The sequence below is a fragment of the Hippocampus zosterae genome, chromosome 7 (genome assembly GCF_025434085.1).
Source record: "Hippocampus zosterae strain Florida chromosome 7, ASM2543408v3, whole genome shotgun sequence".
Lineage (NCBI taxonomy): Eukaryota > Metazoa > Chordata > Actinopteri > Syngnathiformes > Syngnathidae > Hippocampus > Hippocampus zosterae.
In genome coordinates, this window is record NC_067457.1 from 17,744,538 (window position 1) to 17,769,731 (window position 25,194).

At 49.9% G+C, this 25,194-nt stretch overlaps 4 protein-coding genes across 7 annotated transcripts; 2 read left to right on the forward strand and 2 right to left on the reverse strand.

Moving 5' to 3' along the window:
• Positions 1-444: 444 nt before the first annotated feature.
• Positions 445-3,813, reverse strand: c7h6orf136 (chromosome 7 C6orf136 homolog). Its single transcript, XM_052069889.1, has 5 exons — positions 3,079-3,813; positions 2,869-2,957; positions 2,600-2,800; positions 2,065-2,134; positions 445-1,471 (listed from the first exon to the last, which is right to left on the reverse strand). The coding sequence occupies exons 1-5, from the start codon at positions 3,811-3,813 to the stop codon at positions 1,328-1,330; spliced, it is 1,239 nt and encodes a 412-aa protein (XP_051925849.1). The 3' UTR covers positions 445-1,327.
• On the forward strand, positions 2,855-13,572 carry abcf1 (ATP-binding cassette, sub-family F (GCN20), member 1). 2 transcript variants are annotated; one of them, XM_052069843.1, is made up of 25 exons: positions 5,903-6,105; positions 6,770-6,816; positions 6,927-6,998; positions 7,286-7,412; positions 7,488-7,522; positions 7,597-7,686; positions 8,015-8,065; positions 8,154-8,228; positions 8,301-8,405; positions 8,618-8,740; positions 8,871-8,971; positions 9,425-9,510; positions 9,598-9,737; positions 9,826-9,974; positions 10,060-10,143; positions 10,359-10,483; positions 10,681-10,793; positions 10,900-11,074; positions 11,333-11,407; positions 11,548-11,618; positions 11,701-11,733; positions 11,962-12,130; positions 12,402-12,466; positions 12,561-12,633; positions 13,194-13,572. In XM_052069843.1, the coding sequence occupies exons 1-25, from the start codon at positions 6,045-6,047 to the stop codon at positions 13,358-13,360; spliced, it is 2,412 nt and encodes an 803-aa protein (XP_051925803.1). In that variant the 5' UTR covers positions 5,903-6,044; the 3' UTR covers positions 13,361-13,572. The 2 variants fall into 2 exon arrangements, with proteins under 2 accessions (XP_051925804.1, XP_051925803.1); XM_052069844.1 differs by lacking the exons at positions 5,903-6,105; positions 6,770-6,816; positions 6,927-6,998; positions 7,286-7,412 and adding an exon at positions 2,855-2,859.
• On the reverse strand, positions 13,559-16,133 carry mrps18b (mitochondrial ribosomal protein S18B). Its single transcript, XM_052069886.1, has 7 exons — positions 15,599-16,133; positions 15,049-15,211; positions 14,867-14,964; positions 14,725-14,793; positions 14,448-14,514; positions 14,311-14,370; positions 13,559-13,872 (listed from the first exon to the last, which is right to left on the reverse strand). The coding sequence occupies exons 1-7, from the start codon at positions 15,677-15,679 to the stop codon at positions 13,667-13,669; spliced, it is 744 nt and encodes a 247-aa protein (XP_051925846.1). The 5' UTR covers positions 15,680-16,133; the 3' UTR covers positions 13,559-13,666.
• A 501-nt stretch (positions 16,134-16,634) lies between these two features.
• ppp1r10 (protein phosphatase 1, regulatory subunit 10) lies at positions 16,635-24,695 on the forward strand. 3 transcript variants are annotated; one of them, XM_052069846.1, is made up of 19 exons: positions 16,635-17,012; positions 17,412-17,498; positions 19,542-19,650; positions 19,718-19,804; positions 19,973-20,108; positions 20,263-20,314; positions 20,399-20,488; positions 20,577-20,708; positions 20,775-20,880; positions 21,019-21,122; positions 21,280-21,407; positions 21,602-21,758; positions 21,846-21,986; positions 22,062-22,308; positions 22,494-22,569; positions 22,655-22,867; positions 22,988-23,108; positions 23,246-23,614; positions 23,706-24,695. In XM_052069846.1, the coding sequence occupies exons 3-19, from the start codon at positions 19,544-19,546 to the stop codon at positions 23,834-23,836; spliced, it is 2,397 nt and encodes a 798-aa protein (XP_051925806.1). In that variant the 5' UTR covers positions 16,635-17,012; positions 17,412-17,498; positions 19,542-19,543; the 3' UTR covers positions 23,837-24,695. The 3 variants fall into 3 exon arrangements, with proteins under 3 accessions (XP_051925806.1, XP_051925805.1, XP_051925807.1); XM_052069845.1 differs by lacking the exon at positions 17,412-17,498; XM_052069847.1 differs by lacking the exons at positions 16,635-17,012; positions 17,412-17,498 and adding an exon at positions 18,275-18,585.
• The last annotated feature ends 499 nt before the right edge of the window (positions 24,696-25,194 follow it).

Genomic DNA, 25,194 nt, shown 5'->3' on the forward strand with positions numbered 1-25,194 from the left:
AGCTGTGGTGCTTTGAAAGGGCTCTCTCCACAGCAGAAACATCTCTATTCACTTCCCAGGTTTGCCCCCGGAGGAGTTCCTGCAAGCCATTGTGCAGCAGATATCCGACCAAGGCAGCTGCGGCGGCCTCGTCCGATCACCCGATAACACACGGCGGTGTCTGCTCCTGGATCTGCGGCCCTCATTGAAGGGACCGCTTCCACTTCAGCCACAGCTGCCGGGAGCAGGATGTCGAGAAGGTACAGCCGTTTGGACTGTAGTCGGGACCATCGGCAAAATAGCTTTGGAAAATCGGCCTGTTTGTATACAGCGAGGGTTGTTTTAAAGTGCTCTATAAATGCAGTTGAGTTGAGCCGATTTCTCCGCTGGGGGAAGAGAGACCAACTGTTACGGTGGAACAAAAATATTTTTGAAAACAGAGAAGGCGATGAGGAATCAAGCAGCTTCTTTCAACAGTTCTTTATTTGTCACATGAGGTTAAGTCCAGTCACTTCAATTGAAGAAGGATGTTTACATATGGAAGCAGAACGAGAACCATGCTGCTCAAACAATAATATTAATAATAATAAACCCACGTGAACAATTATGATGGGAAGAAATTTCTATACGTTTGTACCTGGGCGCTGATGCTGCTTGAATCTCTTCATTACGCACGTCAGCCAACGTACGTACGTCATACGTACATACAAAATAGAAACGACTTTGCCACCGTTCGTCCGGTTGGCATTCTTGGCAAACTGATTGAATAGCGACGACAAACACTGTGGCCGGATCAAAGTCTGCCGTGACTCTATTTCTGTCCTGGGAAAAATCATGCAAACCAAACTAGAACAGATTACGCCCTGCATTGGTGGACAGTTTAAAGATTTTGCGCATTAAATAAATCCAGGCTGACCCGACAACACCTTGGAGTGCACAAAGATTTCGTAGTATAGCTAAGTCCAGATGAACGTTTCACCCGACTTACGGCGAGCGAGTTATTTATTTCTTGATTTTCAGTCATTGCTGTCGTATTGCACATGAACAGCTTTTGCACATCCGAGCGGATAATGAAAAGACGGAACTCGATGGAGCATTTTAGCCATGACAATATTTGCGCTGATGATGACGACCAACATCGCTCAGATTCAGATCATGATCTTGGGAGGGTAATCGTAAGCGTTCCTTGCCCTTGGCGAGGCCATGTTGTCTTTCAACAAAGACGGCGACAACGCTCGGTTTGGAGTAAGCGCCGAGTTGACCTAAAACTTGGGGTGCCGCCATTGTTACCGCTTGATCCCAGCGGGCGCTCCTTTGCCATTAGCGCAGCCCAGATTTGGCCGTTAGGTCATTCTCGCCCCTGCCGCGGCGAGGATAAGAGCAGGGGCAGCAGATTGAGAGCCGGTCGGTTCTCCTGCACCCCCAAAGCCACTAAAGCGCCGGCCAGGAGGGACGTGACCCCGGGAAGGGCTGGCGGCTGAGCCGGCATCACCTGCACAGAGATAACGGAAGCGGGAGTTGAGCGTGACGTCGTGCCCGCCGCGTCTGTTTCAATCGCACTTGGCCTTTGACTGACAGGTCAAAAGCAGCTCGTGGCCGAGACAAGACTCAAGTTGGAAAAATGCAACCTTTGCAACAAGAGAGTCTTTGAGTTAAAAAATAAAAATAAAAAAAATATCGACATATATTTCTTTCTATCACGCACATACTTTGAAATTTGAAAGTGAAAGGACACTTTGATCCTCTCCTCTTTCATCTCTAACTGCTTCAGACAACAAAGTGTATGCAGAAAAGTGGTGAAGATTGCATGACTGTCTCTGTCCTATGTGTTGTCTTGTGTTATTTTTTGTTATTTTGACCTCAAAATGGCGCCGCGAGAGTGGCTGCCTTTCCAGCAGCTCCTATTTTTTTGTTGTTCTACTTCTTCCTTTCATAACTTTGCTGCTGTGAATCTGGAATTTCTCCATTGCGAGACTAATAAAGGTATTCTTATGTGGCTGGATGCATCTACGCTAAGCGCTGTAACGTCTGCATGAAACCAGCAAGCCGCACACACACACACATGACACACGGCGGCCTTGTTACCTTTTCAACTTTATGACAGTGGATGAGTCCGTCGTGTCCGACGTAGAACGTAGAGAAAGCATCGTAGCACCTGCAACAGATGCCGTCCATCCACAGTCACACGCGGCGCTTGTTCTTTCCCGCTGAATAAATGCCACGCTTTGGAAAATCGATCAAGCATCGGGTTTGTTGCTGCTGATCATAATTTCAACCTCAATCAAAACTCATTCCGGATGATGAGCTTTCCCGGAATGGCCCCGCCCCCTCCCCGCTTTTCCGTCAATTGGCTTTTTTTTTGCCGCCATCGCTTTGCGGACGACGCCGGGCGTGACTTTTCCTGAAAACCAAACGGCTCGTTTCCTTTTCGCTCATTGGAATTAAACTCTCGGTTCAGCTCAATGGTTTCGACCCCCCTCCCCCCTTCCCCTCTGCCCTTTCACAGATGTTCCACAGTAACTTGAATAAAACAAACAAGCATTAACAATAACTAAAAAAAAGGACGGAGATAGAATAGCATGACCGACACCCGAAACGGGGATGGGAAATGCGCGGTTACCTGTACAGGGGCGACTTGTCTTTGCGGTAGAAGCGTAGCATCAGCGTAAGGAAGGGAAGGCCCCTCAGCCTCCAACGAGCCTTAATGCTCCCGTCTTCCACGTGCTTGGTCAATTTGAGCACCTCCAGCTGGGCGTCAGCGAAATAAACGAGACACACCAGGCGCCACAGCGAGAGGGTGAGCTGGTACGCCGCACGTCCTCTGCGGGTTGAACGACACAGAGTCAGACACCGAGATGGCCGAGTCGCCCGACGAGCGCGGCGGCTAACCTGGTCTTGGTGTTGAGAAGTCCGTTGATGAACTCGATATCGCTGGAGTACATGGTGTAGTCGTGATTCTTACGGAAGAAATTCGGAAGCTGCGAAGCATCATTTGGAATTAGGAAGGGGAACTAAACGGCATTGGTGACACGACATCGCCGACTGCCCTCGTTTTCCTGATGACCACCGCGTGGGCAGTTGCGGACGCAGTGTGCGTACCTCATGCCGGAGTCTTTCGTATGCCACGGCCAGCTTTTGCTCTCCTTCGCCGTCTCCTTCACGGTGCGACGCCTCGGTTCCTGCACGCCGGCTACACAGAGAGGCGGCGCGCGGCGAGGCCAAGGCCTCCTCCGCCTTGTTTCTCTGCGCTCCGACCTCCCGCCTGGAGTTCAGCCCGCCTCGGGCCATGGCTTCCGTTCCTGGCGAACGGAAGCAGTAAAAGCGAGAGCCGTACACGAAAGGCGCGGGGCAACTCTCCGCTTCAAACAGGCTTCGAAAACACCCGTGCCGCTGTCGCTTCTGCGGCCGGACGCCGCTTCTCCCGACGTCGATGTCGTCCTCTCGGCTGCCGTCCACTGTGGTCAGCAGGAACAGTAACTCTGAGCATTTGCGCTTCCCCGGAACAAGGAACTCTGCTACTTTGGTCTGAGCCGAGAACGGGGTCTCCGCCGCGGCGTGCGCGCCGCTTGACTCCTTTGGCCGTACCGGCGCGCACGGGTTGGGCGAGTCGTCCCAGTCCTCCTCGTGGCAGGCGGCCGGTCGCGGCCGGCCGGCGTGATGGAAAGCCTGCGACGGAAGCGCTGGCTTGGCCGTCCGACGTCTCAGGCCAGTAGGCGTGGTCGGCGCCCGCGCGAAACAGATCCACCGCAAGTCGGCCGGCTGAAAGAGAAGCCGACTCAATTTAGCTCCAGAATGAAAGCGGCCGGTGACGCGAAACAAATGGAACGGTGACATCATTCAACATCAACAACGTTAAAAAAGATGCGAGGTGGCGGCCATTTACAAAGCAGCAGGAGAGCTCGAGAAGTCAATTTGGGAATGCTTCCACCACGATGGAACACTTAACTGATCAAGTACGTTTGCCGTTGAATTTGCAGACGACGGGAACGTCGTGGCGCACTGGCAGGACGCTACCGCCACCGCCTCAACGGGAGCCGGGGAAAAGCCCGCCGATGAAGTCGTGCCCGGGAGCGAGCCAATCACCTGAGCGAGGAGACTCCCGATGTGCTTGGCCATGGGCTGCCTTCCGCCGCGGATGCGGACGCAGGCCGCCCACAAGGCGACCCGCCCCCTGCTTCCAGCCATTCGCCCCAGGGGCCAACGCCACCGCAGTCAGTAGGTCACCATCGCGCGCGGCAAAATCGCATCGATGATCCCCTCCGATTGTGTTTTTCTGCTCCGAGCCAGGATAGAACCTCCTCCCCCTTGAGTGAGACACAAGGAGAGAGAAAGCGAGCAAGGGAGTTGAAAGACCAAGCGCCTTCCATTTTTCTGTCGACGGCCCCCTCGGAGAAGCTGAAGTGTAATTAACCCTTTGGGAACAAACGACTACATTTGTATTCCAAGTATGGAAGTGAAGAAGTGAGAATAAACAAAGCATAAATGCTTTGGAGTTTTTTTTGTGCATGTACTCAGATAAGCTTATTATAAGTCGTTATTTTTGGGTGAAGGGCATGACCTACTTTCCTGACAAAGCATGCTTTCAATATCCGCCACAGAATAATAGTTCCTTTTGTTGATTCTCGTTTCATCACATTACAACGATGCTGTGTAAATATGACAATAATTTGAGATCATCGCGTTGACTGACAATATGGGTACATGCGATCATGACACGGCATTATGGCGTGAAAAAAACGGTATCCTTAGAACATACGTCAATTGCAATAAATAAACAATTGTCAAAATCAAATGTTGGGGTCATCTATGCAGTGGCATAAACTCTTCCCAGTCATCAGACGTTAACTGTAAACGCGCGTTAATTCCCGGAACCATCAATCGACCTTTACGCCAAATGAGTCGCTTCCTCAATTTCCTCCACGCGAGCTCTTCACCGGCATCATCGGCACGACTTTGGAATTTGCCGGTTGGCTAGCGCGAACGGGCTAAGTGCTATGCTAACTAGCAGCCAGCTAGTCCGGGACAGACAAACGTCCCTGTCACGCAAGCGTCATCTGACGAGATCATCTGCTCAGACATCGGCCACGGGTCTACTCGCCACGTGTTGTGCACTATTCACATTTGCGATCACCCGAAATGTGAGCTCGTGCGCTTTATGACTGCTCAACTTACTCAAGTGTCACCCAGTCTTGTGTGCCCTTGTCTTGACCAAGCACGCCTCTTACACACAGGAAGGCGTCACGCTGCCTTCGGCGACCGTCGGGAAATTGCTCGATTGTCGTTGCGCATTACCAGCAGAGTGTCTCTTTGTTGCAGAAACGGGCAAAGGTCCTAGAAAGGGCGCGTCGGGTGGCGCAAGGTTGTGTTTTGAAGACGTCCGGCTACGATTTACTTCAAATTGGCTCTCATGTCTTTGACGTCAACGGAACGCGCCGTCCCGAGTCTTTCTGAGCGGCGGGCGGTGTGTTTCGGGGTCTCGGAAATAAGGCGACTCGGTGCGCCGGCCAACTTCGCTCCCAAAAAGAATCCACCGCATCAAAACCAACACACAACGTGACCGAGAATCCAGAAGACACGCTCTTGCTTAACAGACGCCGTCGCGATGACGAAAAATCCCGATGGTTTACGAATATCGCGTCGATTCAACGATTACAATTAACTAAGCAGTGTTGTGAACTTCATTCTACTGCAAGTCCCCGACTTTTTTTAATGCGATGTGCTTTGCCGTTTCAATCAGATGGTATTGCAATGCCCTTCAATGCGGAAAGAAGGATGCACGCAGTCGCTGATGCAATCTGTGGTTTTTTAATAAACAAAAAGAGCAATAACACACATATTCGTAGGAGGAGTTCTTGTGAGCCACAACTCACGCCCATGCTGCACCACACTCAGATTAACTACCGGAGTCAATACACTCCAGTCGGACAGGGGGCAGTAATGCACCGTCACAGTCGAAGAAGAAAAAAGTGTCTCGTTCACCCTGCTGGGCCGCGTCGCATTTTTGGGGCTCTTGATACCGGTGTGAAGTAGGACACTTGAATCCAACTGTTCAATTACGGAACGAAATGCCTAAGAAAGGGAAAGAAGAACCAGTGTGGGTAGGCGATGAAGATCCCCCGACAACAGGTCAGTTGAAGCGGTCATCAGGGTGGCTCAGTCGCCGCCACGCTAGCAGCCGGTGACTGTAGCGCCAGCCATCCAATAATGACTCAAACGTCAAATAACTTGTTCGTGTGAAGAGTAGTTTCTATCAGAACGCAAATGGGACTCTTTCGAAGCTCAGCTCAGCTCAACCTACCTCGCATTATTAACGAATGGTTAGCTTTAGAACTAGCTTCAAATGCCTCTATTGAGCTGGCGGAGGTGTTTGTGGAACAGTTTGCCTTGGGTTGGACGTCGCGTTAAAGGGACCTGAGCGAGAAATGATGCAATGCTGTGATCGGCATGGCCAAAGAGGGTCGCGGGAAATGGAGACGGTCGTGCAATAAAAACAAAATCGGGTCCTTTACCGTATTCTAGTACAGACTCTGAAATGTACCCACGTCCCAAACTACTACTGGTAACGTAAAGTCCATTCGAAGTGAAATAGTTGATGTTTTGTATCATTTTGATACAAAAATGCACACGACAATTGCCCTGGTGAATACATTTGGACTAGCTAGCTAGGCTAGCTATTACTGTACCTCGATAGGTATTGAGACACTCAGTTTGTTGTAAATTTCCTCGTACGCTGTCCTAATTTCTGACAAGTATTCTACATTTTGAGATCCAATGTGCTTTCACTCCACAGAAAAAGCTGTGAAAAAAGGGAAGAGAGATAAAAAGGCGAAAAAAAGTGTGAGTACTTGTCAAAGTGTCAATCTCCCTGTTTCAAGTTGCATGTCTGACATTTGCCACGGTTTGGACTTACCGGTACTTGATTTGCTGTAAATGTTGTTTTCCTCCAGTTTTTTGAGGAAATCCAGACAGAGGACAGGCCTGAAAAGGAAGCTGAGTTGCCTGTGAAGGATACCAAACAGGTAATCTATACTCAGTCGCGTTTGATTGTTGTTGACATTTTATGTTAGTACACGGTCCATTCATTCCATTGACCCGCTTTTTGAAACAAAAACGTGGAAGAAAATTTCTTTTTTTTTTCTTTTTACCTTAAATTCAAATAAAGACCTTTTGTAGCCCACGTTGGACATTTCATCTAGGTTCCTGCCCAGTACACATGCCAATTACACATCCGCTGGTCAGTGCGTCTAAAGGCGTTCACTACTTCCGCAGCCATCTGCAATTAGTGTTCTCGCCGATGTCCTTTCAGCCTCATAAAAAGAAAAAGGACCGCCGCAAAGGAAAAGGTGCAGATGCGGACAACGACAGTGACGAAGATGTCATGCTGAAGCTGAAAAAGCTCTCGGTACAAGCTAGTGATGAGGAAGACGAGCACGGTAGGAAAGCCTGGCGCCCAAGTTGTTCACTCAGTTTTAGTCACCGCACTTCAAGTGTCTTTTTCCTCCCCGCAGTTGTGGCCCCCAAGAAAGGAAACAAGAAGAACAAGGTTTGCCATCGTCTGTTCCCACTGCCGCCGCCAACGCCTCTTCATCTGTGTCAAGAGTTTGTGTCATCCTTCAGGGTGCGAACATTTTCGCAGCTCTCAGCCAGGGAATGAGTGATGAGGAAGACAGCTGTGATTTGGATGAGGAAGTCGAACGGGTAAAAAAGGTATCGTCTTGCTCCTCTAAAGCAGTGACAATCACTGCAATAAATCAGTAACAACGATGGTAGAAACCACCAAACGGTTAAACCAAGATCAAATCAGAGTCAGCTTTTGAAGCTGGATTCCCTCCTGCACACACACACACACACACACACACACACACAAAAACACGGCGTATATAAAATGCTGCAAATAAGAAGTGTATTCAAAATGTGTGTGACAGTTGGCACTGACAGATTTAAAATGGATGTTATCTTGTAAATATTGACAGAAATATATTTCACAGTTGTTTTCGGAGGCTAACTCCCAATTTGTTGGCCTTTTCCCTGATAGATGCCAGAGAATGATGAGGATGAGAAGACGCAGGACAAAATGAAAGCGATTGTATGTCATCTCCTTTAAAACGTCCTCCCCCATTCATTTGTATGGATTCTTGATTTCCCAATGATGCCAATTCCAACCATCCCCACAGAAAAAGACGGCCGCTGAGGAATCGCGCCGCAAAGACGACGAGGGAGACAAGAGTGACGCAGACGATATGATGATGGTTTGTCTGTGCCGAAGGTGCTTTTGGCTCTTTGCACGTTTTTTTCACCGTTTGCCGTCTCTGTCCGAGCAGAGTGCTGAAGATGTCATCGCAGAGCAGGCCAAACCGCAACAAGGTGACAACGACGACCCCTTTTCGAACCTGAGCAAAAAGGAGAAGAAGAAGAAGAAAAAACTGGTGAGTTAACGTCCGACGCGTGGAAAGGTCGAGGCGCACGGTACCGGTCCGGTTTTGGTTGGAGGCTCGCGTTCACAGAATTGTAAGGATGCGAGGGCCGCTTTCAAATTCTTCCACTTGAATTCATGAAACGTGCCAAAATTAGCAATTTATGAGTCATCCAGTGTCCTTTCTACCTCTGTGTTCACTTGTGTCGCGTCGATGTTTCTCAGATGGAGTATGAGCGTCAGGTGGCAAGCCTCCGGGCCCAGAATGACTTGGAGGGAGATTTCTCCATTTCCCAAGCCGAAATGTCCTCCAGACAGGCCATGCTTGAGAACGCTTCTGATATCAAGGTTAACTCTCCTCTCGATGAATGCTGAAACGATTCGCTTTTTTAAAAAAATTGGAATGAGCGTGTGCTAGATTTGCCTTGAAATTGAATTTCTTACCTCATTCCGTGTCCTTTTCTGTGTTTCTGCGAAGCTGGAAAGGTTCAGCATTTCTGCCCACGGCAAAGAGCTTTTTGTCAACGCCGACCTCCTCATCGTGGCAGGAAGAAGATATGGTTTGGTTGGACCAAATGGGTAAATATAAAATTTGGTGTTATTCAAGCGTGGCGATCTAGGTGGAAGGGTTGGGGGTTTTATTTGGGGGAGAGGGCGTGGGGTGACGAGGAAAAACTCTGACCTGGCTCAGAGTTTCGGCTGTGGCTTCGGCCTTCATCAATACTTCCCGGTGAGGTGTCGGGTGGGGAAAGCTTCTGGATCAGGGGAGTAGTCGTGAGTTGTGGCTTTGGTTTGGTGTCAGGTACGTGCGCATCTCTTCGGGGAGAGGGGAAAAATGTGTCAAAATGTGAAATTGTGTCATTTCGGGAGGGTGCGTCACACTGGTAGCCGTTCGCGTGCATCGCTAACCAAGGAATAGTTGTGATTTTGTAAAAGTGCGGTAGAGCCGTGAGCATCGGTGGGCTTTGGTCTTTGGCATTCCTCTGCACCCTTGGTGTAGTCATTAAACGAGTTTCCGCGCTTTTCTTCCAGCAAAGGGAAGACCACATTACTGAAGCACATAGCCAACAGAGCTCTGAGCATTCCGCCCAACATCGACGTGCTGCTTTGTGAGCAAGGTGAGAACGTTGTCGCCGTGCTTCTTTTTTGACCGGCCGCTCGACTCCACCAATGGCACGGCGCTCAACCTGTACGCGCGCACTCAGAGGTGGTGGCTGACGACACGCCGGCAGTCCAGGCGGTGCTGAAGGCCGACACGCGCCGCCTTAAGCTGCTGCAGGAGGAGAAGCAGCTTCAGGCTCGCCTGGAGACGGGAGAGGACAGCGTGGCGGACAGACTAGACAAGGTTGCGACAGTTGTGCCGAGCACGGCCCACGGGTGGGCGCGCCGTCCCCGTCAGCTCGGACTCATCTGGCCGTTTCCTCTCCCGTCAGGTTTATGAAGAGCTGAGGGCGATCGGAGCTGCGGCGGCCGAGGCCAAGGCGAGACGAATATTGGCCGGCCTGTCATTCACCCCCGAGATGCAGAACCGAGCCACCAAAAGGTTCTCGGGCGGTTGGAGGATGAGAGTTTCGCTTGCCAGGTAGACCTGACCTCACTTGCTGAGAACTGATCAGCGCTTACCCAGTCCGCCGGTCATTCCTCGTTGACGCCCGCCACACCCGCAGGGCTCTGTTCATGGAACCCACCTTACTGATGCTTGATGAACCCACCAACCACCTGGACCTGAATGCTGTCATCTGGCTCAACAAGTAAGATGAACAAACGGATCTTTGGACAGTTGGCACAAATGAAAAGGGAGTGCATCCAGTCATTTTGATTTATTTAATGGAGGGCGGGCCCACAAATGGGCCCTCGGGGCCGTAGTTTGTCAAGCCCCCCCGAGTGAGCCATTTTCTGGTCCTTTTGACCAACGCTCCCCTCCCTCCCTTCATCTGTGCTCATACCCGTCTTTGATCCCTTCCAGCTACCTTCAAGGCTGGAAGAAGACTCTGCTGGTCGTTTCCCACGACCAGAGTTTCCTTGACGACGTGTGTACCGACATCATGCACTTAGACAACCAGAAACTCTACTATTACAGAGGCAACTACTGTAAGTGTCTGGCCTGCAGCATATCACTTGAGACGCGCATGGTAGGATCCCGTCTTTATCGATTGGCCTGAACGTTGCCTGATGGGAAGCGACTCGGGCAGAAGCCAACCGAGAGTCTGAATGGCTGAGAAGACGGGCTTGAATCGGGCCCGGCGCCGGGCCGAATGAGACACGCAGCTGCGCTTTTCTTTTCGTAGTGACCTTCAAAAAAATGTACGTCCAGAAGCAAAAGGAGCTCCAGAAACAGTACGACAAGCAGGAGAAGAAACTGAAGGACCTGAAGGCCGGTGGCAAGTCCACCAAACAGGCCGTGAGTTTGGGGCTGCCCGCCTCGCCGCGTCCTTCGGTTCAGAATTATGGGGAGTGGGGGGAGCACTCGGTATGACTTTACGTGTCCGTTGGACTGCGGCTTTCAGGAGAAGCAGACGAAAGAAGCGCTGACGAGAAAACAACAGAAAGGCAAGAAGAAGGGAGGGCAGGAGGAGGAGAGCCAAGAGAGCACGGAGCTGCTCAAGAGGCCCAAAGAGTACACCGTCAAATTCACCTTTCCGAACCCCCCTCCTCTTTCGCCGCCCATTCTGGGCCTGCACAGTAAGGGGGCCGTCCTTACGCTGCGTTTCACACATTGGCGGTGGGAGGGGGGTGGGGGGGGACATACACTAGAGGGAGGCGGATCCCAAAACAGCAAACGGTTATCGTATGGATGAGATGGCGACACATTTTGGGAATTGCTGGGTTGGGACGTAGAAGATAAAATACGCAACGTTTCCCGGGGGCGGGAGCTCAACTACAATCCTCCACGTTTGCTTCATCTTTGTTTGTTTTTTTTTTGTTTGTTTTAAATTCCAGGTGTTGATTTCTGCTACGAGGGTCAGAAGCCACTCTTTAAGAATGTGGACTTTGGAATTGACTTGGAATCCAGAAGTAAGATAGTGAAGCCGATGTTAAAAATGGAGCCCAAAAAGAGAAGAAAAAAAAAAACAAGTTCCGATGTCAGAAATGTTTTTCTCCATTTCACTGCTCCTCTTCTTTCTGACCACATCTTTACCCCCTCCCCCATCCAGTTTGCATCGTTGGCCCGAATGGTGTCGGCAAGAGTACGTTGCTGTTGCTGCTCAACGGGAAACTCCATCCTGTATGTGTGTCCGTTTTTTTGAAGTTCAATGCGGTCATAATTGCTGTCTCCAACAAGAGTGACACTTTGTCGTCTTTTCCAGACCAAAGGCGAGATGAGGAAGAATCATCGATTGGTAAGTCATGGCTTGCAATTTGACATTGCTGCTACTTTTGTTCAATCCAGGCTTTGGCCGGGGGTCATGCTAATATAGCTCCGCACGTGGAGAATTCAACCGGGGGACGTTGAGGGGGGGGGGGGGGGGACGACTAGATGCAGTTGGGATATGACTTGAATATTGTAGGGCAAAAAACACTGGAGTGCGCCTTTGCAATTTTACAGTGCGCGTGTTGCTTGCTTGCAGAAAATCGGCTTTTTCAACCAGCAGTACGCCGATCAGTTGAACATGGAGGAGAACCCCACCGAGTACCTGATGAGGAACTTCAACCTCCCCTACCAGGACGGCAGGAAGTGTCTGGGGCGTTTTGGCCTGGAGAGCCACGCGCACACCATTCAGATCTCCAAGCTGTCCGGTATGAACGTGACAATTGAACTCGAATCGAATTGGCCTTCATTCGGGGTGCAGGTTGTGCCCCGAGTGCACATTCTTGGCGTTTATACTCGCTTACTCGTTTTTTGGGAGGGGGTTTCAGAAGGGTTGAATAGCATGCGTGGACGAGTCTCCCATCACGTGGCCAAACAAAAAAAAAAATGCATCTCTGGTATTGGTGGAGGCGGGCCGTAGTTTGCGAGACCGTGCAAGAGCTCTGATGGTTTGTTGTTTCTCTCTTGTTTTCCCAATAGGCGGTCAAAAAGCAAGAGTTGTGTTTGCTGAACTTTCCTGCCGCCAGCCGGATGTACTCATTTTGGTAAGATGGGCCAATTTCAGCCGTGCACCGAGGCGCCTTTTCCGATTGCTTCTCGTGTCGCCAAATGAAAATTTTTGCCTCTCTGCCCCTTCAGGATGAACCCACGAACAATCTGGATATCGAGTCCATTGATGCATTGTCCGAAGCCATCAATGAATACAAAGGAGGTAGGTGGAACATGGGGCGGAGGGTATAGAGTCCAACCTGGTGACGACATCGGAGATTTGCACGATATTTTGTCACCCCTCTGGGTGATTTGTCGTAGGGTCATGGATATTTTTTACTTTCTGCGGTCCTGACTATCCGGTGCGGTCAGATTTTGTCCTTTCTGGTGGCAGTCCCGAGCAGGACCGGTTCCATGAAATGTAGATTCAGGGTTCAAACGAGGCGAGCGCACGGTCAATTATCCGCAGTTTTCCTTGCGAGTGTTGTGTGAGCACAGTCCACTGTCGATCTTTTGTCTGGTTCCCTGTGTTTTTTGGCATCTTGCTCCCGTTTTAGTCCAGAGGGGCGCGCACCAAATTGCGTCACCTGGTTCAACGGTTGCCTGAAAGCACATGGGCAACCGCCGCTCTTTATTTTTCCGTTTGGGTCGAGTGACCACCTTCAGTGCAAATGAAACAACGGAGAGACGCGTGCCAGTCTGCTACGTCAAGGCTCCATAGTAAGGACAGGAGCGGTGGCGTTTGCTAACCATCGGCATGTGTCCTCCATGTCCCGCACACAGCTGTGATCATAGTGAGTCACGATGCCCGGCTCATCACGGAAACTCAGTGCCAGCTGTGGGTGGTGGAGGATTGCTCGGTCAATCAGATCGACGGCGACTTCGACGAATACAAGCGGGAAGTTCTGGAGTCCCTCGGCGAGACCGTAGTCAATAAGGTGAACCCATGATTCTGCGGAGCGGTGATGGGAGGAACATGTCACGACGCCAAAGTCCCGCTGGACTGGTTTTGTAGCTTTTTTTTTCTTCCTGGACTGTATTCTGTCTGCATAATGACCAGGTCATGGGGTGCAAACACTGTCATCCAATCGTATCAATCCAGCCGCTGAAACACTTTATAATGTTGTTAAGAAAGCGATAAGATAAAGTCATTTTCCACCTCTGTTTTATTGTGTTCTATTCACATCTGTGATTACAATGTCATGGATTCACATGATGATTTGACTATATCGCCAACGGAGCATGTAGAAATGGCATCACACCCCTGGCTTTAGATAAGCCTTATAAGTCTTCCTGACTTTGGCGACTTCGTTCTGATCCGGCGTTATTTCTCCGTACCATTTGTACCAGTCGTCGCCCGACTTCAAAGGCGGCGCGGGCGGTGTGAAGCCCACGGCGTGGTGGCAATTCGAGTAATCTTCACCTGCAAAGTCCACATAGGGAATCCGAAAGGGAAGAAGGCCTGAAATGACAAAGGTTCTCCTGATGAGCTGCGGTTCTTTGTTTCAACACGAGGCCGAGTCCCGCCGCCATCGGTTGCACGCGGCGACCAACTTGGACTCGAAGGTTTACGGCATAGGTGTGCAACTCGGGTCCTGGAAGGCCGCTCTCCTGCATTGTTTGCAACACGGCTGATTCAAATGATCAGACCATCAGCGAGCTCCACGGAAGCCTGATTTTTCAACCTGTTCATTTGAATCTGGTATATTGCAACAGGGAAAGTTGGAAACATGCGGGACGGGGGCCCTCCAAGCTGTTTGGAGATTAAAAAAAAAAGAAACAAGTGCAGACTTTGATTTGGAAGTTGCATTTCAATTTGAATTTGATTTCCCAGCCTCTAATTCCACTTCCAATCCTTTTTTGAAGTGTTTGTGTGTGTTTTGTACATTACACACAGTACCATGATCTCGGGCTGCGTTGATTGCTTCAGTCAGCTTCTTGTGCTGTTTCATACACAGCCCTTGGCAAATGACAAACGTGAGCCAATTGAGGAGCTTCATTTCCAAGGAGAATTTATAGCATGCCGCCGCACCTTACCAGTTTGAGTGGGATCATACACCATCCCAGTGTGGGCGCTGATGAACTGCTGCAACAGCTTCACATTCTGTGAAAAATAAAAGCGGAAGTCTGAATTTTGCTTGGAAACAGCTCGAGTCCAACTGGGCTGCGATATTACAAGAGCAAATCCGTCGTGAGATGAAAACCGCAGTAGAATGAGACTCCTACGCAGGGAGCATGATTGGATTTTAGCCATGGCCGAGCTCACTCAAGTAATGTTGTTGCATTCATCAGCACGAATAAAGACTCGACAAACCTGATGATGAATCACGACGTTTGAATCTCTGCATATTGGACAGGGGTTTCCACATATCTTGTCTCCTCTCTAAACCAACAATTTTGAGACTTACATGCACCGAAAATGACATCTTTCAGAACCAAGTGAAGAAACACTTTACAATACAGGTCTTGCGAGTTTTCTGTGGGGGGATGCCTCCTTTGTGGTTCCTCCTGTAACCTGCCCACACTGGATTGGCTCCATACCTCTCAATATACTCTGTCGAGGAGATTTGAGTCACTGGTAAATCAGAACAGATGTCTGAGCAAGAGAAAGCTTCCCCTGCGTGAATATGCATGATACCTTCACTCTCCAGGTAATCCCATGGCCTGTCTTTGTAGCGAGACAGTGCCTCGGTTTCCTGGCTCGGAGCAGCAACATCATCCTGGAGTGTCGCTGCTTGGCAGAAGGAGTGGCTTGGGGGTGCAAAGGACCCAAGTGATGGACGACACCTTGCAGATGTCCCCTGTCAAACAAAGTGGAATTCATGATTGATTGAACATATGAGCAAATAAGGGCTAAAATCGAGTTTTTTTTTAATGGCAGCTCATTGGATGGTTTGAACACAAATTACATGTTGCTCCAAACAGCTTTGCGTCGTGAGGTGCTTAACGTTACATGCCGATAGAAACAAAGACACTCCATCAATTAATCCCTATATTTTGAGGAAACAGAACATATAGTGACAATATTTGAGAGATCATTTTCACATTCAGAATATCGTTGCTAGTGACGCGGCCGGCCGGCTACTGATTAGCATCGCTAAACAATTAAAACTTCTCATTCGAGGAAAAAAAACCCCAAACGGTCACAATATCTGCTACTGATGAGCATGTGCACCGTAGCATTTTACCTGACATTGTCGCAATGGATATAAATATGAAGGCGAGATGCGGAACACTGCCCTGACAACGACTTGGAAAGAAGCAGCCATTTTTCCTCACAGGGTGAAAGGTCGTAGTACTTCGGCTTCTTCCTGAACGGTGGTTTGCAAATGTCTGATCGCACATTAGCGCCACCTGTTGATCTGTTTTGATGACAGCATCCACGTAGATTCTAAGTACCTTCTTTAAGTATATTGTAGTTCAGGGGTCACCAACACTTTTGCGAGTGAGAGCTACTTCATTCATGTAGAGCTACTTCATATTTCTTTGTTTCCCGGATATTGCTTTGATGTCAAGCTGCCGTCCAGCTCTTTTCGGGGCTGCAATCTCGACTCTACTGCTTTCTTCCTCCTTTTTTATGACATGTAGTGATCTTATTCCTTTCCTTTGATCTGATCAACTATCCAAGCTCCTGTTCCCCCCACTTTCAATTTTTGCTTTGCTTCATCGATATCACAAACCACCACTGCATTATACTTGTCAGCATTCATAACGTGCGTCCACCGTCAAATCTTCTGACAGCGATGACGTCACAGTTTGAGGGAGAAAACGTTGTCATATGGAAAATAATTATTACGCCCAGAAACGTGCTTTAAAAATGTTTGCATTTTTGTTTAAAACATATCCATATATTCAGTACTTTCACCGTGACTGTTTTTGAATACGCCCCGTGCATATAGCGTGTTATGTATAAAGCAGTCGCCATTTTGAAGCCATAAAACAACGATAATATACGTGTTTTACAACGTTGACGTCTCAGTCAAATGTGGAAGCTGTTGCACAGATATGTACTTTTATCAATGCTCTACCGGATTACGTGAATGATCGGGTGTAATTTGATGGGATATCAACGCAATTGTCGAAAAATGGCGTGTTCGCCATTATGGCTTTGAACCACAAGACAAGGTCGTTCGTCAGCCATTTTGAGGCGATACCGAGGGCGAATCAAACGCTGCAGTGACGCAAAACACGTCACTACGTATAAAAGCTAAGTCCCTCCTGCTCGGGCTCATTCCTGGATTTAGTCAAAGGTAAGTGAAGACGTCAAAACATTCGCGCATATATTTGTCGTTTTTTAAGGTGAAATCACCCCAGAGCTTTGCACACAAACCCACGCATGCAGCTGAGAACGCTTATGGACTTTTTTTTCCCACCCCACTTCCAGTCTCAACTAAGATGCTCTTTTTTTTCCTCTTGTACTTTACAGGTTTCAATTCGTTTTCATGAAGACTCTGCCGTCGAGGACTTCGACCAACTGCTCAAATTGCTATTTTTTCTTCAAGTAATGGACATCTGATTACCATTTTTGCCTCCAGTTTGTTCTTGAAGGAAAAGGCTAGCTTTTAGCTACCAAAGCCCCACCCATTAGAAATTTTGAACCAGGTATTAAAGCCATCAAAGTTGACGATATGTTTTTGTATAAACGAAATAAGTGCCGAAAAAGCACAATGTTTTATGACTAAGACGCCGAGAGCATACTGTTGACTTGTTAGTGTGAGTCCAAAATAGCCGTATTAGCTATCGCGCGGCGGTTGGCTAGCAGCCGCCGCGCTTTAGCCTAGCCTAGCCTATTGTTTAGCATGAGCTCACACATGAACGTGGACGGTGACTCGTCTCCCGTTTCTTCGTGTGTGAGACGAGCTGGGCTAATAAAATTTGATGTCGATAAATAGTGATATCTATAAGCAATCTGATCATAAAGATTGCGTGTTTTCTCAGGAGACTTGATAATCCAATGAAGCCGGACTTTTATTTTATTTTTTGCCTGCCGGGGTTTTGTAGGGGCTGCTCCACGGAACCGAATCGCACCGCAATCTACACATAAAGATTGCATTAGGCCGAGGATCGACGGACGTTTGACGAAGCACAGTGAGGCATTGACTGACGATAATCGCACAATGGGGCTTCCACAAACCCCGCGCCACGCACTGGGCAATCTGTGGATAAAGATTGCGGGATGACCGAAGCCGAGTAGTCTGGCTCGAAACACAAACACTCGGACTTGTCAAATTAGCGGGCAATTGGCTGACTCGCCGACTGGTGGCTTTTTCTTCGGAACATTTTTCCGAGTTGTCTGTGTATTGGCAGCCGCGTAACGGTGCTTTTACCGGCTCGCAGCTGCTCGCGCTTTGTTCTAAACGTCATGTTTCAACCAGCGAGCCGAGCTATCCCAGCCTCAGAGGGGTTAATGTGAGGAGGGCTCTCATTGGCGGGCCGCCTTACTGCCCCGCCCCCTCGACCCTTTCAATTTACAGTCAGCCTTTTTTCTGTCTACGTAACCAAGGGAAAATCCGGCGCGATAGTACGCACCCCCCTTCACCCCCACAAAAAAAATAACCCGACATAGCAAACCTTAATGATCCGTTAGTGGCTAATGTCGATGTCATTGTTTCTGCTATTTACCAGTGACACACCAAATGATTGTTTCCCAGTCTGACAATGCGGAGGGGGTCTTGTTTGACACTGACCTTTTGTGTGCATATGTAACAGTTGTGCCACTTACAGGCTTTGAATTATTTGCAGTGTTGTGGAGTTCTGAGATTATATAAAGCTTCTACTCCAACATTTAAACGGGTAAGACCTAACTGATGCTCACACCATGGATGAATGAATAGCAACTCGACAGGATCTATCTTGAAATGAACAAACAATACATCATCCAGCCAATACCTTGCAGTTCCTGGTGTTGATCTCATTGCTGATCAGTCCCATTTGTGATTCGCATTTGATGTAATGATCCAACACGTGTGTGTTTATATATGATAGTTGCTCCATGTACAGTGATTTGTATGCAGCGATGGCTGTTTGAAAGTGCTCTATAAATACAATTGAATTGAGTTACAGGCCGCTTGAAACCGGGTGCCTGCGGACACCCAAAGGAATCCGGGCGTGACTGGCCCTTGTTGAGATGTCAGTAATTGTCCTTGCTTGTGGAGTTGCAAAGAATGTAGAGCAGGTGCGCCCAGGAACCACATTGTTCCAATTGTTCTGGAATGGAGACAATAGCCAAGTAGGATGCTTTCAAAAGTCCAAAATGAACATTGAATGAGTACGAGCATGAAATTCATGCACTTTGAAACATTTGACTAATCGGGACCTTCCTGTTCAGGTATTCAGTTGCAGTTTTGCACAGGGATCTCCACATACATGTGCTGTTAGAGTGTTTAATTATTGCAGACATATATCCTTTTGTCTCATGTCTGCCTCGTCCATGGGTTAGACGTCAAGACAAGTCGGTTGTGAAATGAACATTTGCCATGTCATTGGATTCCATTTGCGGGGTTCTGACATGACCGAAATACAAATGAGAGGTGGATGGAGTGCAAATACCTGTAAGGGGCTGCAAACGGGGTCGCCGCACTCAATGTGGCAATTGTGAAATGTCGTTGGGCCGAGCAGAAAGGAGCACATTTCCTAGAGTAAGAAGCGCATGTCAGACCAAATGCCCCACAAGGAAACATTCCGGCACGTGCGGGCAACTCCGCTCGAGGATTTGGGCAGTAACTGCCAAATTATTTGCCGATGAGTCATTTGAAATGGTTGGCGCGCGCGCTACCGAGGTGACCGCTGCTGATTTGTGTTTTGGCCGTGTTGCCACTCGGGAGAACGCTGCCTTGATTTTGCTTGACGCCTGCTCGAGTGGCCCATGTGAGAGGGGGGGGGGGCAGTTTTTGGGCGGCTTGAAGCCGGTTTGGCGTTAAAAGCCTTGTACTGTGGATGCATAGCAAGAACGTGCTTGCGTTGTGTCGAGCAACTCCTCGGCTGGATTGCGGGCAGCCGAAATTTGATGTCTACCACCACGTTCATGCCCCAGTGTCGAACAACAACCCATCCCGCCCCCCCCACACCCACACAAGCGCTTATACCCTACCTCGTATGTATTGCTTGATTGCGTGCGCTTTTTTTTTTCAGACATGGAGGGGGTGCCGGTGGACCCCAAAGAGATTTTGAAGGGGGTGGAGGCTCTCTTAGGGAAGGATGGGGGTCTCTGCAGCTTGGAGGGAGTCCCAAAGATGTTCAGGTGAGCAATTGAAGCCCGCCCTTTGATCTTTCCCCTTAACAACGGCGTCCTCTTGTCTTCTGCGCAGCCTAATGAAAGCCTCTGCCAAGATGGTCAGTCGCTGCATGTACTTGAACATCCTCCTTCAGACAAAATCGCACGATGTGCTCAACAGGTAAGTCTTTTCTCTTCCGGAGACAGCTTTGCGTTTGCCGTTCCAAAGCCTTCAGCCGTCGGGACGAGGAACTGTTTTCTTTTTAGCCGCCTGCCAATCCGAAACCTGCCTCAAAGCTTCGTGCTTGCGTTCCCCTGAGGGCCACATTTTCTCCCACCTTTTGTTTAGGTTCATTCGAGTCGGTGGTTACCGGCTGCTGAACTCGTGGCTCACCTACTCCAAAAGCACCAACAATTCACCTCTGCTGCAGCTTATTCTGCTCACTCTGCAGAAATTACCCCTCAAAGTGGACCATCTCAAACAGGTACGCGCCAAAGCCCGGCGCCTTTGTCGCGTGCTTTGAACGCGAGCCCGTTTTCACCGCCGCCGATAACCGTCAAAAGAATTCCAATACGGTGTTGTTTGGAGAGTTGCGTTCAATTAGCTCGTGGTAACCGTTGCTGCTCTTTTGTTTTCAGAACAACACAGCCAAGTTGGTGAAGCAACTGTGTAAAGGCGCAGAGACTGAAGGTCAGGTTCCACCCCACCCCCATGTGTTCTACGTCTCGTTTCAAGGAGTTTGGACTCGATGCAAGAATCTCATTCCCATTTTAGAATTGAGGAAGTTGGCGTCCGTGCTTGTCGATGGCTGGATGGCGACCATTCGCTCCCAGAGTGTATCGAGCAACGTCAGCAGCCCGGCCGGTATGGAGACGTTTTGCCCTGTTTTGCGCAGCGCTGCGATTGTGTTGAATGTCGGCTCAAAATGCCTCCGGATTGATTTTACGTACAGAGAAGAAGAAGAAGAAGAAAGAAGATGGCAAGGTCCCGGTCAAAGAGGTGAAGGACAAGAGTGGAGAGGACGAGAAGAAAAAAGACAAGGCGAAAGCTCATGCACCCAGTCATGCAAAGATCCGTTCCATAGGTAGGCCGTCGCAAGCATTGATGGACTTGCGCTCGTTTTGCTGGACTAATCCAAAGGCTTTCGTAGGTCTGGAGATGGACGCTCCGAGCTCTGCCCCCGCCAAGAAGAGCCCGACGGCTCCCCAGCTGGGTGACAAGTACAACATCAAGCCTCCCGTCCTCAAACGGCTAAGGTAGGACATTTCCCCGAAGTCATCGGACGACGTGTTGTCCAAGTCTGTGTGGGTTCTGCTCTCTGCAGCCATCTAGTGGTGAGTGACAATAACCCACCCCCCACCCCCCAACCCCAACCCCTCTTCCAATCTGTGCAGTTCTGGTCCCTTTGATAATCCACCATTGGAGAAGAAATACAAACCTCTAAACACGCCATCCAACTCGACCAAAGAGATCAAGGTCAAGATCATTCCAGCGCAGCGTGAGTGTGCACACGCGCCGAGAATCACAAATATGAAGCGGATGAGAGCAATACCAGCGGTTGCTGCGATTTGAAATGGCGGACATGAAATAAGAGCCCCCCCGCTGTTGAATGTCAGCACCTTTTTGAGTGAACGTGGTGGGCTTCCTGTCTGCAGCCATGGAGTGCACGGGCTTCCTCGACGCGCTCAACTCGGCTCCGGTGCCCGGTATCAAGATCAAGAAGAAGAAGTCGGCGGCCAGTTCGCCTTCTCACGCCAAGGCCGTGTCACCGACCTCCAGCAAGGTAGACATTCGGCGAATAGATGGCCAAGTCGGCTAGAGCGAGAGACGCGGGGGGGGGGGTGTCCAGTCGAATGTATTCGACTGGACGTATTTATGAGAGTTGTCATTTGAATCCTCGCCTCCAAGGCGGTAGGGCATTCGCGATAATCGGTTCACCCACCCGGATTACCAACCTTCTCCTTTTTGGCTCTGCAGACAAATCCGTTTGACGGCAAACCGTCAACGTATTCTTCATCCTCTGCCAAACCGACCTCCCCGGAGACTCTTTCTTCCAATTCCCTTGATGACACTCAGGAGTCGGATCGTCCGGGAACCCCCGTACCATCGGAAGACCCCGACTCTGCGGACGCCGGTGAGAGCGCAGATTCGCAAAAAAGTCAGAGAAAGATGGGCTCGGCCGTTTCCTTCTCTCACACGCGGCTGGCCGCGTCTTGTGCAGGAGACAAGCCGAACGCGCTGTCCGAACCTCGTGGCGAGGAAGACCTGACCAAGAAGGGCAAGAAGAAGAAGACTGTTCACTGGGCCCAGGAAGATCACCTCAAGCACTACTTTTATTTTGACCTCGACGAAACGGAGAGAGGTATGAGCTGAGCTAGGCCAGAAAACAAGTGCCCGGAAAACACGCGCGGGGACCTGACTCTTCCCTCCCCTCTAGTCAACGTCAACAAAGTCAAGGACTTTGGCGAGGCGGCCAAACGGGAGTTGATGATGGACAGGCACACCTTCGAGATGGCCCGGCGGTTGTCTCACGACACCATGGAGGAGAGGGTCCCCTGGACGCCCCCCAGGCCCCTAACGTTGCCTGGCAGTCTCATCGTTGCCGGCTCAGGCAGCACGGAGAAGCTGACGCAGCGAGACCGGGAGATGGGCATCTTACAGGAGATCTTCCTCAGTAAAGAAAGGTCAGAGAGATTGTCAAGTTATTATTTGATTTTATTTTATTAAGGCCGTGAACCTCTTTTCATTAGTTTGCGCCATCTCCCGTAGCCCGCCGGGTTTACTTTTGTCCAAGGTTCTTTGGTTCTTGAAGTGGCGCACTGAGCGGCGGTTTGTGACCGGCTGTGTCCTCTTGTGCGCTCTTTGCCAGTGTGCCCGACAGTCCCCATGAACCCGACCCGGAGCCGTATGAACCCATGCCCCCACGGCTGATTCCGCTGGATGAGGTTGGTGCGCCATCCCGTAGGAGCGCTGCGGTTTTGGGGCTAAAAAAGACCAGCTTTGCTCAGTTTGTCTCCGACGCACCCGTAGGACTCCTCCATACCGGACGATCACTACGCCGAGCCCATGGACACGTCTCAGCAGGTCGCCACTGCGGCCCAAAACGAGAGCTCCAAGCTGCCGCCTGTCCTGGCCAACCTGATGGGCAACCTGAACAGCAATTCGCGGAGCCCCCAGACAAACGCCGTCAACAATCCCGTCACGCCCGCCGTCAACGTGCAGGAGCTGCTCTCGTCTATTATGGTACGCCACTTTCCTGCTGGCCCGGGGGCTCATTTGCGCGCGCCGCGGTCAAGCTACTCCGTCGTTTCCGCTTTTCAAATTGCGATTGCACCGGCTCTAATCACAGCTGCGTGTCCGCAGGGGGCTTCCAGCAACCAGTGCACCGAAGACCTCATCAAGCAGCCTGACTTCTCGGATAAAATCAAGCAACTTCTTGGGTCCCTGCAACAGACGCAGAACCACAACCAGGCGCCGACACCAGGTAAATGCCGCGGCCTGCGCTGCTCCATTTCTGCCAAGTGGCCCTCGGCTTGCTGAAATGCCCCCCGCCGGTCTCAATGCAGTATTGGACGGAAGAGTAAAGTTTAACGATGAGCCTGCTGTTTCTCGCACGTCCAGCCAACCCAAGTCTGCTGGGCCACGCTCCCATCAACAACATGAGCAACAACGTCCACATGCAGATGCCCATGAACAGCGGCTTCCCGCCCAGCCTGCCTCCGGGCGGCCCCCGCTTCAACCACCCGCCGCCGCCCCCACACAATCACAATCACGGGCCGCCTTTCAACGGCGGCGGCGGCCCCATCATGCGCGGGCCGCCGCCGCCGGCACAGGGCCGCAGTGATAACGGTAACTACTGGGGAGATGACCCCATGAGAGGGGGGCCCCACCGTGGGGGCCATTTCCACCGAGGAGGAAGGGGCCGAGGAGGAGAGCCGGGCTTCCGGGGCCGAGGACGAGCGGGTCCGAGAGGAGGACACAATATGAATGGTATGTTTTGGAGAACATGCCGCCGTCCGCTGAATTCCTCCAACTCACTTGATTTTGTCTCACCTCGCCCCTCCCCCCTCCCCTTTAATAGACATGTCCATGCGGCCCGTTTGTCGCCACTTCATGATGAAGGGAAACTGCAGGTACGAGAGCAACTGCGCTTTTTACCACCCCGGTGTCAACGGACCTCCCTTCCCCCCAAACAACCAGCATGGGCACTAAGCGGCGCCCTCCTCACACGAGTCATCAACTTGACACTCGACAGAGGCTCTTGGGACAGTTGGACTGAAACGCTGCTGGCTTTTGCCGCCGATGTCTGCCCCGCCGCTGTTTCCGTCAGCAACCCTCTTCACTTTCGCAACTCAACTGTATTTACGGAGCACTTCTGACGCGGACTGCCAGGGTCTTTAAAAGGACCCGGTGAATGGAGATTGATTACGATTGAGCTTGAACAACGCAAAGAAGCAAGGGATTCTTTTTTCTTTTGTTTTTTGTTTTCCCTCCCACCTCCGCGCTCACAGCAGCCGGTAAGCGATTGTGCTCAAGTTTATGAAGACCCAGTTTGTGTGCTCCCTTCAAGTTTGTCTCTGTGGCTGGCCGGCCCTTTTTTGGGGGGGGCTGGGGGTGATGATCATGATGATGATGAGTCTGCCGGTTCCAGCCAATGAACTCTGAACTCCGTCTTAACCTTCCGAGAACGTCAGTATTATGATGAAGCATTCTGCGGGTCAGTTAATGGTGTGTTTTCTGTGAAAACAGTGACCTTAATGTCTCTCTTGTGGGACCGTGTTTTTTTTTTTTTCCTCGCCCGTGTTTTATTTTGATACAATGTTGATAAACAGGTGCCCTTTTTTTACGACTGCTGCTTTGAATGTTTGTACTGTAGGGCTGTGTACAATTCATGTTCATGCCGTCATTTTTCAGTTAGATTATTTTGTACACTATTAAATGAATGTCAAAATATAATTGTTCTATGAATCCTTTGAAAAATTGGGAAATGTACATAGCAGGACAAACGTGGCACAAACATTCATAACGTTTTTCAATGGTGTAAAAAATGTGTCGAATAAATATTCACGTTAACACTTCTGCCAACGAATATATGCGTCATAGCCTACGTCACACACGTTTCTATTAGCAGAGCAGGATGCCTGGCATGTGGCTGTTAAGAAAAAAAAAAACGGCGCTTCATGGACAATTCACCAGGGTACTGGCAAAGAATGGGAATCTGACAAACAAAAAAATGTCATCAGGCATTATGTGATAACGTAAAATTCAATTTCCACACAACTGTTCGATCTTCGGTCTTCTGTAAGCAGAACGAAGGACAATTTGGCTGCCGTTGTGTTGGTTCTAGTTAGTTTTAGAAATTTGAAATGTAGGTTCTGTTGGTCATCGTTTTTGTTTTTTTTTAATGACAACGCACGATGCTAAATTGGTGTAATGTAAATGTTGGTCATTATGCTAATCCTTGTACAGCTAAAGACTATGCATTCACCGTGTTCATGATTTCACAAACTCACGCTTTGAGTTTAGGTCGTTTCAGTCTATTAGTTCGCCACCAGACGGCGCCAAAATCT

Coding starts and splice junctions, on each gene's coding strand:
- c7h6orf136 (XM_052069889.1), bottom strand. CDS start 3,813: ATGTCACCGTTCCATTTGTTTCGCGTCACCGGCCGCTTTCATTCTGGA. Junction 2,801..2,868: donor CTTCTCAACACCAAGACCAG/GTTAGCCGCCGC, acceptor TTCAACCCGCAG/AGGACGTGCGGCGTACCAGC. Junction 2,135..2,599: donor GACAAGTCGCCCCTGTACAG/GTAACCGCGCAT, acceptor CATCTGTTGCAG/GTGCTACGATGCTTTCTCTA.
- abcf1 (XM_052069843.1), top strand. CDS start 6,045: ATGCCTAAGAAAGGGAAAGAAGAACCAGTGTGGGTAGGCGATGAAGAT. Junction 6,106..6,769: donor TGAAGATCCCCCGACAACAG/GTCAGTTGAAGC, acceptor TTCACTCCACAG/AAAAAGCTGTGAAAAAAGGG. Junction 6,999..7,285: donor CTGTGAAGGATACCAAACAG/GTAATCTATACT, acceptor ATGTCCTTTCAG/CCTCATAAAAAGAAAAAGGA.
- mrps18b (XM_052069886.1), bottom strand. CDS start 15,679: ATGGCTGCTTCTTTCCAAGTCGTTGTCAGGGCAGTGTTCCGCATCTCG. Junction 14,515..14,724: donor ACGTCGTGATTCATCATCAG/GTTTGTCGAGTC, acceptor TATTTTTCACAG/AATGTGAAGCTGTTGCAGCA. Junction 14,371..14,447: donor GTATGATCCCACTCAAACTG/GTAAGGTGCGGC, acceptor TCATTTGCCAAG/GGCTGTGTATGAAACAGCAC.
- ppp1r10 (XM_052069846.1), top strand. CDS start 19,544: ATGGAGGGGGTGCCGGTGGACCCCAAAGAGATTTTGAAGGGGGTGGAG. Junction 21,987..22,061: donor CCTCGACGAAACGGAGAGAG/GTATGAGCTGAG, acceptor CCTCCCCTCTAG/TCAACGTCAACAAAGTCAAG. Junction 22,570..22,654: donor GGCTGATTCCGCTGGATGAG/GTTGGTGCGCCA, acceptor ACGCACCCGTAG/GACTCCTCCATACCGGACGA.